The sequence below is a fragment of the Alosa sapidissima genome, chromosome 19, assembly GCF_018492685.1.
Source record: "Alosa sapidissima isolate fAloSap1 chromosome 19, fAloSap1.pri, whole genome shotgun sequence".
Lineage (NCBI taxonomy): Eukaryota > Metazoa > Chordata > Actinopteri > Clupeiformes > Clupeidae > Alosa > Alosa sapidissima.
This window is the reverse complement of record NC_055975.1, coordinates 27,024,594-27,038,214: the sequence shown is the minus strand read 5'-3', so window position 1 is coordinate 27,038,214 and position 13,621 is coordinate 27,024,594. Positions and strand designations below refer to the sequence as shown.

The 13,621-nt window shown below is 46.8% G+C and overlaps 1 protein-coding gene across 1 annotated transcript in view; it reads right to left on the bottom strand.

Moving 5' to 3' along the window:
* Positions 1-13,621, bottom strand: part of kif13ba (kinesin family member 13Ba) — an 81,150-nt gene that overhangs the window by 53,747 nt on the left and 13,782 nt on the right. The window contains 6 exon segments of the mRNA XM_042071820.1: positions 1,842-1,976; positions 2,210-2,297; positions 3,179-3,359; positions 5,528-5,620; positions 6,088-6,148; positions 6,525-6,537. Coding sequence (XP_041927754.1) covers positions 1,842-1,976; positions 2,210-2,297; positions 3,179-3,359; positions 5,528-5,620; positions 6,088-6,148; positions 6,525-6,537 — 571 coding nt within the window.

Sequence of the window (13,621 nt, the reverse complement as noted above, 5' to 3'; positions counted from 1 at the left end):
TGAGGGACAGCCAGTGAGGCCACAGCCATAAACAATGTTATAGGATTGTTATTATTATTAGAATTGTCGATTAACTTTTATGTTTTACTTAATTTACAGATCTGTTAAACATTATTTTATTTATATTTTTGTGTACATGTAATTGAGCTTTGGCAATAATGTTATTGAAACGTTCATGCCAATAAAACTTTCTTGAATTGAATTGAATTGAAAGAGAAAGAGAGAGAGAGAGAGAGAGAGAGAGAGAGAGAGAGAGAGAGAGAGGAGAGAGAGAGAGAGGAGAGAGAGAGAGAGAGAGAGAGAGAGAGAAGAGGAGCGAAGGACAGGCCTGGGCCCTGCATCCTGTTTGTGTCTCTGCGGTGCTCTGTTGAATTATTGACGGGGACAGGTTTCGTTCGTTCCACCGCGCCGAATCAGGTGACAGGGACAGAGAAAAGACATGGGGGGCCGCTGAGAGGCACACACTGACTGCATCACAGAGATAAGGGATCGGCTGACGCGTGTCTGTGGGCAGAAAGGATCAGCTAACGTGGCTCTATGGCCTGACGCCTTTATTTATTCATACATTTTCCCTGCTAGGAATGAGTTCCTACAAGGCCTGAAGCAAAGCAGGACACGTCGAGACTGAGAGAGTGTCTTAGAACGAAGTAAGAACCCTTACACCATCCTCACCATTCACTAAAACACTGATTCTGATATGACCATGATATGAGAGGACCACTTTCACCAAGCTCTCTGCTTAGTAACCACTGATTTTTATGTGACACAAAAGTTATGGCGCCACCACATAACTGTCCTTACACTGTGTATGCCACATCATATGGAGCAATATGGTGCTACTAACAAAGTCACCAAAGAAAACAAACCATATGTATGTATGGGTCACACGTTGCCACATTAGATGTGCTTGCAGGAGACGCTCCTAAGTCATAAAGGCTTAAGGCATGTAGTTATACGTACACTGTATTAAAGCCCTTAATTACTTATGAAGGACGCACTAAAGAAAACATTGCTGAGTTCCAGTTCTTGGACTTTTAATGACACACACACACACACACACACACACACACACACACTTCTCTCACGCTTTCAAACAAACACACACACACTTTTCTCTCACTCAGTGAGTTCTGCTGTGCTGAAGGTCCGGGTGCTTTGCTCTGACCGGAGATAAGGTCACGCAGAAACACCACCGTAGTCAGCACGGTGATCAGGAAGTAGGCATCAAATGCCTTCAGGAGTGCTGCCGCACGCTGAAACCCAACCCTGGCAACGTTGACCACGCTGAGGTGGCACAAAGCTCTTCCTGGATACGCGGCGTAGGATACCTAGCGCACCTGAGCGCCCGTCAGTGGACATAAAACAACCCTGAGCCTCCATCCTGACTCAGCTAATCAAGGGCCCGCATGGCATCTGATGAGCAGAGTGGAGTTTAACCTGGAGATTAGCCTGGAACTGGAGCCTCAGGGCTGGGACTCGGGGCAACGGGGGGGGATGGGGTTGCACTGAGGCTGAAAGAGAGTGGACGAGAGACAAGAGGCATGTGTGGATGTGTGTGTGTTTTAGTGTGTGTGTGTGTGAGAGAGAAAGAGAGAGAGAGAGAGAGAGAGAGAGAGAGAAGTGTGTGTGTTTGAAAGCGTTTGAGAGACGTGTAAGAGAGAGAGAGAAAGAGAGAGAGAGAGAAGTGTGTGTGTGTGTTTGAAAGCGTTTGAGAGACGTGTGAGTGTGTGTGTCATTAAAAGTCCAAGAAAAGACGACAAGGCTGAAGAGACTATGGACTAATAAACTGTGTGTGTGTGTGTTTATAACAGAGAGACAGAGGGGGGGGGGGGTTCTCTTACCCCTGACTTGAGGTCTTTGAGGGTGTGTGTGAGGATGATGTTGAACACGGCGTGGGACCGACTGCTCTCCTCGTTCATGTTGGTGGCGGCCACCGTGCGAGATTTGTTCCCCTCCGACATCAGGGACTCGATGTCCTGAAAGTGAAAGAAAAAGAAAGCCAAAGGGGATTTACATCTGCATCTGACCGTCAGAGTTCCTCCTTACAAGGCACCACTTCCAGAAAGAACCCTCTATAACCTGATATGAGCACGATGACGAGCATCTGGGGACAGCACAGAGATTACTCCTTAGGCACTACTACAGAAGTAGTCACTGGTGAGTTTTGATGATCTACGACCAATTAAAAATATCATCATGCGAGTGTTACCTTGTAACTGGCTACAGCAAGACGAGAAAGCCCATCCACGTACGGCCCCAACACTTTGTGTTCCCTCACTCTGAGGGCCTGTCGACTCCTGAAAGACAAATAAACCACATACAGTCAAACACACACACACACACACACACACACACACCTCTTAAGAGCACGGGTGTCATTTCATGGACTAGGTCAGGGTGCTCTATCAAATCGAACACTTTCATTCTTATTGGCTCACAAGAACCACAAATCATAGAAATCATCAAATCAACAGTCAAAACGATTAAACAACTGTTGGTAATTTTTTTTTTTTTTTTACAAGTACATTTATGTTAATTTATTTAGCAAATGCTTTTATCCAAAGCAACTTACGTCAGTGATATTACAAGGGCCATTGTCCTCGGAGCAACTCCGGGTTAAGTGCCTTGCTCAAGGGCACAACAGTGGAAGCTGGGAATTAAACCCTCAACTTTTCAGGCTACTGCATGCTAGCCCAGCTCCTTAGCCACTACGCTACCACCACCAAAATAGAGGAAATAAAGCGTTGAATAGAGAATTGAGTGATATAAGATACACAGTGTAACGCAGGTCAGGTTGTGCACAGTGGGTTTAAGAGGTGTTGTGGTGGCCAAGCTCCTAATCCTTTAGGCTCTCGGCTCTCTGTGTGGGGACATGTGTGTATGGGCAGGGTTTTGGTGTGTGTGATGGTAATCAGTTTTTACTAGCAGGAATAAAGGGGGAATTGGGCGACAGGTCACACAGAGTAACACGGGTCAGTATTGGCGTGTCCGAAGGTGTCCGTCTCCGCGTCAGTGCTGATTCCGATTGTAGTTTCTCACCCTTTGAGGTCAAGCAGATCTCACAGAGCAATACGGGTCAGTATTGGGCGGTTTCTCACCCATTGGGGTCGAGCAGGTCAGTATTGGGAGGTTTCTCACCCTTTGGGGTCGAGCAGGTCAGTATTGGGAAGTTTCTCACCCTTTGGGGTCGAGCAGGTCTCGGACCTTCTCGTTGTAGATCTCCATGTAGGACACCTCCACGGTGAAGCTCTCCTCCTCACGCTGCTCCTTCAGCGTCCGCTCAAACAGCGTGCTGCACAGCCGTGGGATCAGGCCAGGCTGGTCCACCGAGCCCATCATGGTGTACGACTTCCCCGAACCTACGCGCACACAGGCACACACGTTTGTTGTCATGTTCGACTTGGTAACTTGTTACATTCTACTTACTATCAGATAAACAAAAACGTTAATTGAGTGCAGTCTATGTTGGTGAGTCTGACGTAGGGAAAAGTATGTCTGTGGGTCACGGCCACATCCAACAACTTCTTCACGCGCTGCAGCACAGCTGGGTTCATCACCCCAGGTAGGGATATTCCCATCCAGCCAGATCACGGTCCACACTAAACCACAACTTGGTGAGGTAGGCTTAGGGAAAGTCCCTCTGCAGGGTGTCAGGTTACCCATGGCAATCTCCCTTCAACACACACCCGTCACACAGTCCATTTGATTGTTTTATACATTATTTATTCATTTATTTATTCATCAAACACACAGTACTTTTAATAGCATATTTATAGAATGCGTGTTGGAATGGACAAAAATGTTTGACGGAAAACCTAAATTAGTGGTTAAATTTCACATCTATATCAGTTATGATGATTTTCCAATTGTATCTGGAAATTGTGTTGCTGTTAGACTAAGTTTGATACATATCTGAAATGTTGCCTCAACTAAATATGTTCAACCAGGTCGGCTCTATTTTTTAACTTTGAAACTTAGAAATGTGGCCTATATTTCAAATACCGGCCATTTCCACTAGACTTCCGTTAAACATGGTAATTCTGCATTCCAGTAACATATCACAGAATGGCCTACTTTGGTCTAGTTTTTATGCCCACAGTAAAAGTGTGTTAATATGATATGTTGTACTTGAATGAAACGTGTTGAAGTGGTGTAATTTTGGATGAAAATGGTGCTTTTGCACTTTTTTCTATCGGCTAGGTGCTGCTAAGTCTAGTCTAAGTCTAGTCTGGTCAGCCTAGCCGATATTATCCAATATAGTCACATATTTCAAGGTACACAAATAATGCATTTGCAGATAATAGGCATGGGCCGGTTTCCGCTGTAAGGTATACCCCGGGTTGTAAGTCACGGTTTCAAAACCACTAAAGTTTTCGGTCATACCGTTCCTGCGGTATGAGCTGATTTTTTTAATGACTCGTCAAAGACAGAAAGTGCAGGAATCCCTCAAGCCTTGTGCAGCGTAGAGCACGACCCCTCCCCCTCAGGTTGGTGTGAGAAGTGAGTGAGCTGTGTATGACAAAAAGTTGCTGTGTTTTGTTTTTTACCCAGACATTTCAAAATAATACATTTTAGAGCTGTAATCGCTATATCCTGAAACCGTGATATGTTTGCTTAAGGTTATCATACCGTCAGAATCTTATACCAGCACGCACCCCTGGCGGATAATGTCAAGCACTTACCCCGAACACGGAACTACCCCTACAACACATAAACTATGACATATGCTGAACTGGATCACTAGCATTGACTTGTGTAGTAAAACTGAACTTGTCCCAAGAGTTACTAGTTATTGTCTATGTGTGTGTGTGTGTGTGTGTGTGTATTGCAGTGGCTAGCAAAAGTACCACGTTACCTAACTTAACTTTAGATTAAAAAGTTGTTATGGCCATAAAACGACGCTCCCAACTGCATTATGTAACAAATGCTACCCATGCTAACACAGACCAGCAAGACTGCACACACCAGCCCTGTCCCATCAGCCCATGGGTATAGCACAGCATCTGACCATTGAGCAGGTGGCACCACGTCAGCAGAAAGCAGGCAGGTATTCACACTACCTATCTGAGCGTGACTGCCATCTCTTCACAGTCCAAAGGCCATGAGAACAGGCAGAGAACAGGCCTCTATGTGACCTGGCTGTGATGGAGTACTGTGGCTACAGTAGAGTTAGGGTTCTCACTGTCCACAGTAACCAGCCCTTTTGGTGTGGCGGTCAGTTTGGTGTTTGTCGGTCTGTGAGCAGAGGATGGCGCAACGTTTTTTAATGATTTTTCATGAAACTGAAAAGTGGAAAGGTGTCGTAACATGAGCCACAGAAGAAGCTGTTAGATGTTGGAGCAGACCCCCCAGCAGACCCCAATCACAAGGCAGGATCACAAATTCAGTTTCAGATTTGCCGACGTGGCCAGATCGAGTATGTGGCCTTTGAGTTCCCTTTTAATTATCTCTGGAACTCGGATCAAGGGGTCAGATGGAGTGAATACGCTCACTCTCACACACTCTTTGGCCCACTAAGAGGACTCACCTGTCTGACCGTAGGCAAAGATGCAGGCGTTGTATCCCTGGAAGGCATTGTCCAGAAGGCTTTCACCGAGGCACTGAAACACCACATCTTGACCTGTGACACAGTCACACACACACACACACACAATCAGCGGTCATCTCTAAAAGTCGAGGTCACTCGAATGGCATTCCATGTGTACGGTACAACAACTCCTGTATACTGTATGTCACATGCCGTGACTCGGCTTCCAAAGCATAAAAAAGGCGGCAAATGGCTCCCACTCTAGGAATGTGTACCGAAGCTTTCTTAATCCTCGCTCACCTTCTTAACCTGCCTTCAGCTGGAGGGCATTTTTTAAAGGGCAAACTAAAGGTGTCTGCACATTCCACTCATTTAGAGTATCTAGTCACAGTAGCTACCGTGGCAACTGGAGGCAAGCCCCGCCTTCTCATGCTTTGTAAACATGCATATCAGGAAAGCTTAGCATCGGGTACAGAGAGAAAGGAATCTCAACTGCACGATTAGGCTTTCATACGCCAACGAAAGAACAGAAAACAAAAAGATTAGCACACGACACTCACCAGCGAATTTGTCTTTTTCTGACTCGTCCATCGACCAGAAGCAGTAATCATAGGCAAAGACCTGCAGGAGAGAGATCAGCACATGATGTAGTTTAATACAGTTTGCATGACCTGAACAAATAATAATGTAGTTGCAGAAACAGACACTCAATTGAATTGAATTGAATTGAATTGAATGTTTATCGTCATTGTATATGTATAATGAAATCTGAAAGTGCATACCCTTTATCTGAGCAAAAAAAATAAAGTTCAATAAAGAGAATTATATATTCTATCAATAAATATTAATCTTAAAAATATATAATATTAGGAGGCATCTAAAATAAATAATACATAATAATAGAGAGAACCACACATTTGCTTTAAGAACAGAACACATAGACACACAAAATCACACACACAAAGAACAATAATGCATGCATGAGGACATGTCCTACCTTTGGCTGAGCTCTGATGTAGTGGTTCACAATGAGGACATATGCCAGAGAGGGGGAACAAAGGAAACACAAATATGGGGATATTTAGGATCGTTCGCAAGATTCGAAGTTGCAACAAAACAAATGACTTCACAGAATCATTGATATTTCGGTTGAATAAAGAACAAGACATCTGTAAATAATATTTAATAGTCAGTCGTTTTTTTTGTGAGGGCTTTGTTTTAGACGAGGATGCCTTTGACACTGTTAGTGGGGCCAGTTTCATTTCACTACAGCACTGGCTTTCAGAAACGATGCCGAAGGCCAACTGACTAGTACTGAAATGACAACCACTCAAGGCTACATGCAAAATACCAGAGCATGATTATGACTTCATCGCAGAGAGAGAGAGAGAGGAACAGAGAGAGAGCAAGTGAGAGAGAGAGAGTGAGTGAGAGAGGAAAAGAGAGGGAGCAAGAGAGAGAGAGAGGAACAGAGAGAGAGCAAGTGAGAGAGGAAAAGCGAGGGAGCAAGAGAGAGAGAGGAACAGAGAGAGAGCAAGTGAGAGAGGAAAAGCGAGGGAGCAAGAGAGAGAGAGAGAGAGAGAGAGAGTGTGAGTGAGAGAGGAAAAGAGAGGGAGCAAGAGAGAGAGAGAGTGAGAGAGAGTGAGAGTGAGAAATGGCCTGACAGAGATGTGAGGGAGGAGGGAGGGAGGAGGGGGGCAAGGACATAGAGACAAAGAGAGAGAGATACAGAGAGTACCGGTAACAGATATAGAACGATAGAAGTGAGAAAGAGAGAGAGAGGTGGAAAGAGTGTGTGAGTAACAGAGGAGTGTGTGAGAACAGAGGAGGGAGGAAGCTAGGACCCTGCAGCTTAGCAGCAAAGCGCTTCCACTCTCCAACTCCAAGTCATCAGTTGTACTTTGCTCAGTGGACCTGAACACAAACAGACTATCAGTCAGAAAGAGGCAGGGAACGCACCGAGCAAACATGCACTTGCAGAGCAGACTCACGCTCTCTCTCTCTCAATGCCATCTCTCTCTCTCCCTCTTTCATTTGCTCTCTCTCTGGCTCTTGCTCTCATGTTCACTCTTCCTCTCTCTCTCCCTCTCTTTCATTTGCTCTCTCTCGTTTGCTCTCTCTCTCTGGCCCTCATGTTCACTTTTCCTCTCTCTCTCTCTCTCTCTCTCTCTCTCTCTCTCTCCCCCTCTTTCATTTTCCTCTCTCTCTCTGGCTCTTGCTCTCATTCACTCTCTCTCTCTCTCCCTCTCGAAGTAGTCCTACACAGGCAGGGCCAGCGCGAACACATTGACCCATATACATGACTCTTATTGACCAACTGCAGGAGGTAACCAGGTCAGGGAAGGAGTGTAATTATTTACAGACGGCTGTCCATTTCGCTGCCTGATTAACTCAAAAGTGAATCTCAATCTTAACAAGCCCCAGAGATGGACTACAGTCAGCCCATTCCATTTCAACTGAAGCCAATCAGACTGAGCCATAGGCCCCTCGAGGTCACAGTCTATGGATCGGAGATCCAAGAAATGGCAGTGGATGATGATGTCTAATTATATGCATTTTAATTCTGCTTTCTTAGTCATGTAAAAGATGACCATGAGAGCTGCATAGATGCACACACACATAGAAAAACAAACTCACCCATACAAATGCTCACACACATACACTCACTGACTCAAACACAGGCACAGGCACAGGCACGCACAGTTCATGTGGTGCTATTCCATCTGGTGAGCATACGTCTTTCTGTGAGTGCATGAAGGAGCTACTGAGGCATAGCAGCAGACCGACCACACTACAACCACATCACTGAGAGAGAGAGAGTGTGTGAGAGTGTGTGTGATTGTGTGTGATTGTGTGTCAAGGAGACAAGGAGCAGTAGAGAGAATGAGCAAGAGAGGGAGAGATAGACAGATAGAGATGATAGAGAGTGATAACGAGAGGAATAGAAATAACAGAGAAAGAGTAGAGTGTGTGAGAGAGAGAGAGAGAGAGAGAGAGAGAGAGAGAGAGTGAGAGTGAGAGTGAGAGTGAGAGTGAGAGTGAGAGTGAGAGTGAGAGTGAGAGTGAGAGTGAGAGTGAGAGTGAGAGAGAGAGAGAGAGCAGAATAGGGGGAGATGGAGTGACAGCACAGAACACAGAGGGGAGGATGAGTGTAGCAAAAAACAAAAGCTCCAGCTTCAGTCCCAATGACCCCGGGGCCGAGCCTGTCGTCTAAAATCAGGCCATACCACACAAAGCTCCCACTGTATAATAAGCACAACGGCAAAGACTCCCATCACATTCCAGAAATAGTAGTGTAGGATTCAACCCCCCACACACACTCACACTGGCCCCAACCACACACACATTACCCACCACACACACACTCTCCCCCGCAGCAAGTGTCAGAATGAACTTCATCTTGGGAAGCAGAGGCTTGGAGGGGGGTAGAGGGACTAGTGGTGTGTGTGTGTGTGTGTGTGTGTGGTGGTGTAGTGTCTTGATGAGGAACATGCGTTCATGTATGTGCATGTGTAAGCCAGATTCATTTCCACAATAGTGTTTGTTGTAATGGCTAAATATTTCGCTAGTACCACATGTTTGTGTATGTTTGTGTGTGTGTGTATGTGTGTGTGTGTGTGTAATGGCTAAATATTTCGCTAGTACCACATGTTTGTGTATGTATGTTTGTGTGTGTGTGTGTCTAACAATCTAACACTGGCGTGATGTGCTGGAATCTCTGAGGGTGGAGTAGGGAGGACAGGGCTACTTCATCACAGACACAGTATCAACTCTACACGATTACTGAACACACCTAGCATCTCTTTCCCACACACACACAGATTAACGTCACAAATCTCACCTGCTCATGTGCACCCAGGTGCTGGAGCAGAGCATTTTGGGACCAATTCCCACTCTCTTCTCTCCTCTCTCTCCCTCCATCTCTCATACCCTCTCTCTCCCTCCATTCTCATACCCCCTCTCTCTCCTTCCATCTCTCATACCCTCCCTCTCTACATCTCTCATACCCTCTCTCTCTCCCTCCCTGTCTGTCTGTGTGTCTCATACTTCCATGATCCTGAGAAATATTTTCTTTTCTTTGCCGGCCTGCTTGACTAATTCTCATTGGCCTGGCCTTTGATCAGAGCACAGTGTGGGCCTGGTGGTGAGGGGAAGGAATGCAGTGAGGCCTGTTGGAGGAGAGGAGAGGAGGAAGAGGAGGAGAGGCCTCAGGGTGAAACGATAGACACAGGCACAGGGTGAAGTAGAGGCATTAGGCAGCATGTTCCCAGACAGACACACACACACCTGAGGGCCAGGTTGTTTACTGTTGAAGTCAAAGGCAGTGTGTGTGTGTGTAAGAGAGAGAATGTAGAGCAAAGAAAAAAAAGAAGAGGTAGTCACACAGAGAGCAACGGAAGATCCAGGATGAGTGACAGACAAGTGTAGAGTCTAGAGTAGGGTGTAGCCAACAACAAGCAGCAGGCAGATACAGCAAGAGAGAGAGAGAGAGAGAGAGAGAGAGAGAGAGAGAGAGAGAGAGAGAGTGTGTGTGTGTGTGTGTGTGTGTGTGTGTGTGTGAGAGAGAGAGAGAGAGAAAGAAAGAAAGAAAGAGAGAAAGAAATGCAGATGCAGACACAAAGCCCAAAGGATAAGCAGAGCCCAAACCACATCAAAAGGTTTGAGACGAGACAAGTCGCAACATTCTTTAAACCAGCAACTTGCTGCAACGCTCATTCCAGGAAGCTGAAGGGGTTCACACCAGCACTACGATTCACATCACCAGTGTTTCCATAACAACGCCTTTGTCACACCACTGCTAGCCAGATGTGAATTAGATGGCTAGCCAGCAAAGCTAACCAACTAGCTGATATGGCACCAGCAAGTCAAATGATGCTTCTTTTTGTGACTTAATTGGCATGATGTGTTTTGACTGATGTTGTGCGGACACTGGAGTTCTTCAAAACCAAGTCTTTCTCTCCTTTCTCTTTGGCCAAAACTCTGACATCACGCCTCTGCTGGACTGACTGAGTAAGAACACTGAGGTAAACGTGTTCTAAAACCTTGAAAGTGCAATTTGATGACAAATCTTTTTAAAACGTCTTGCTACAGCTAGGCAACGTCTTGCAACAGCTAGGCAATGTCTTGCGACGTTTGATTCACACCACTGCAATGGTTTTGTCTCTTCGCAAATGATTGGTGTGAATTTGAACCACAGATGCAGAAGCAGAATGAGTGAGTGGAACATCTCGAGAGCGGGAGAGATGAGATGTACTGAGAACTGTCTTGGGGAGTGTGGAGTACGAGTACACACACACACACACACACACACACACACACAGAGAGAGCGGGAGAGATGAGAGATGGACTGAGAACTGTCTTGGGGAGTGTGGAGTACGAGTACGAGCACACACACACACACAAACACACAGAGAGAGAGCGGGAGAGATGAGCGATGGACTGAGAACTGTCTTGGGGAGTGTGGAGTACAGGTGAAGCAGACAGAGATAGAGACTTAAAAGGCCACGAGGAGACTCTGAGTCAGGTCCAAAGAGAGCAGGACAGTGAGGAGGAGACACTGAGTCAGGTCCAAAGAGAGCAGGACAGTGAGGAGGAGACACTGAGTCAGGTCCAAAGAGAGCAGGACAGTGAGGAGGAGACACTGAGTCAGGTCCAAAGAGAGCAGGACAGTGAGGAGGAGACACTGAGTCAGGTCCAAAGAGAGCAGGACAGTGAGGAGGAGACACTGAGTCAGGTCCAAAGAGAGCAGGACAGTGAGGAGGAGAGAGATATGAGTAAGAGCAAGAGTGCAGGACACACACACACAGGCGCACACACACACACGCACACACACACACACAGGCACAGGCGCGCACACACACAGGCACAGGCGCGCACACACACACACATACAGGCACAGGCGCGCGCACACACACACACACAGACGCGCGCACACACACACACACACAGGCACACACATGCGCTAACACACACAAAGGCACAGGCACACATACAGACACACGCACACAAACACACATACACTGAGTGAGCTATGAGCTCATGTTCCTCCTGCCTTGGCTATTTTGGCAACTCCCGTCCCAAACACAGGCAGGTTCCAGCTCCTGTGACCTCGTCCTATCACGTTAAGCCTCCTGAGAGCACGGCCAATCGGCCGGTCCCATCTCACCGTCCGCACACGCAGAACACAACACACAACACCGCTGAGACACGAGAGGCAGGACTGAAGGAAACACTGAGCAGTCCGCCAGGGCCAGGCTCATTAGAGGGTTGTGTGTGTGTGTGTGTGTGTGTGTGTGTCTCAGGGGGCTGCTGTGTGCTTTGTGCACAAGGCTTTGTTTAGAGTTAAGGCGCAGAACATACACTTTTAGGAAAGAGAAACAAACACACACACACACACACACACACACACACACAGACAGACTTCCTATCCGTGCATGGCTTAGCTGGGTGTGTGCAGCTACAGATTGCGCTGCTGTTGCTGCGGTCTTCCTGTCCTTGAGTGCATTGGCGACACCCTTCACGGAAACCTCCAGGCTCAAGTGCAGAGCATGGGGGCAGCTGCTCATCCCCCAACACACACACACATGCACGCGCACACACACACACACACACACACACACACACAACTGCTCATCCCCCAACACACACACACACACACACGCGCACACACACATGTGCGCACACACAACTGCTCATCCCCCAACACACACACGCACGCACGCTCACAGACAAACACACACACACACAGACACAACTGCTCATCCCCAAACACACACACAGACACCCAACTGCGCATCACCCCCCTCATCCATTTTAACGCATTGCTGAGAGCGAAATGTTTCGATGTTTTTGTGTGAGTGTGTACTGTGTGTGTGTGTGTTCATGTTCTGATCCTGGGCCTGCTGCTTGTACCCTGCCTGGACATGCCTGTGCCAACTGCACAAATAAAGAATGCACATCTGAGCTCACCAGAGAGAGAGAGAGAGAGAGACAAAGAGATGAGCGATCGGAGAGTGATGAGCGAGCGCAAGGGAGAGAGAGTGAGAGAAAAGGAAGAGAAATATATAGAGACAGCTCTCCTCACCAAGTACAGGCTGAGTGACCACAGTCTAGCCATAGAGAAAGGCAGGCACAAGAAGTCATGGCTGCCCAAAGAGCAAAGGACATGTGGTCACTGTATGACAGGGGAGGTGGAGTCAGAGGTGCACTTTCTGCTACACTGTGACAAATATCGGTCCCAAAGAGACAAATATTTCACCATTTTGAACAACATCATTCCCAACTTCACAAAACTGGAGGAACAGAAAAAACTTGCTGTAGTTTTGGGTGAGGACACCAGCACATGCATACTGGCAGCCAGTTATGTGTCCTCACTCCATAACCTGAGAGAAGGCATTACTTAAGATAATCACCCCACTACCTCCACCCTTCAACACAACACTGCTCCCCAGCCCCAGTCTGTTACACCATGTCTCCTGTTTGTTTTGTTTTGTTTTGTCCTGTCTTGGTTTTCCTATGCACGTGTACAGACAATGGTCTTGCATGGTTGTGATGTGCTGTGTGTGTGTGTGTGTGTGTGTGTGTGTATACAGTATGTGTGTGTGTGTGTGACGAAGTGATTTGATGTTTGTACATGTGAAGTGAAGATGTTTGTACATGTTTACATCATTTTGTATTTGTATTTTCTTTAATTATTATTATTCCTGTGAACGCTTTGGCAATGCATCATATGGTTTGTCGTGCCAATAAAGCATATTTGAATTTGAATTTGACAGCTAAATACAGAGAGAGAGGGGGGGGGGGGGAGAGAGAGAGAGGGAAAGAGAGAGAGGGACTGAAATCTGTGTGTTTTTGTGTCTGAGAGTGTGAAAGAGAGAGCATGGATGTGTAACAGAGAGAGTAAGATAGCAAAAGTGTGTGCGTGCATGTGCGTGTGTGTATGTGTGTGTGTGCATGTGTGCGTGTGCGTGTGCGTGTGCATGTGTGTGTGTGCATGTGTGTGTGTGCACACAGGCAGCATGTGAGACCCCTGACAGGCCCGTGTGTTGAGTTATGGGCCCTAATCCTCGCCAGAGTGCAAACATGTGGTTGTTT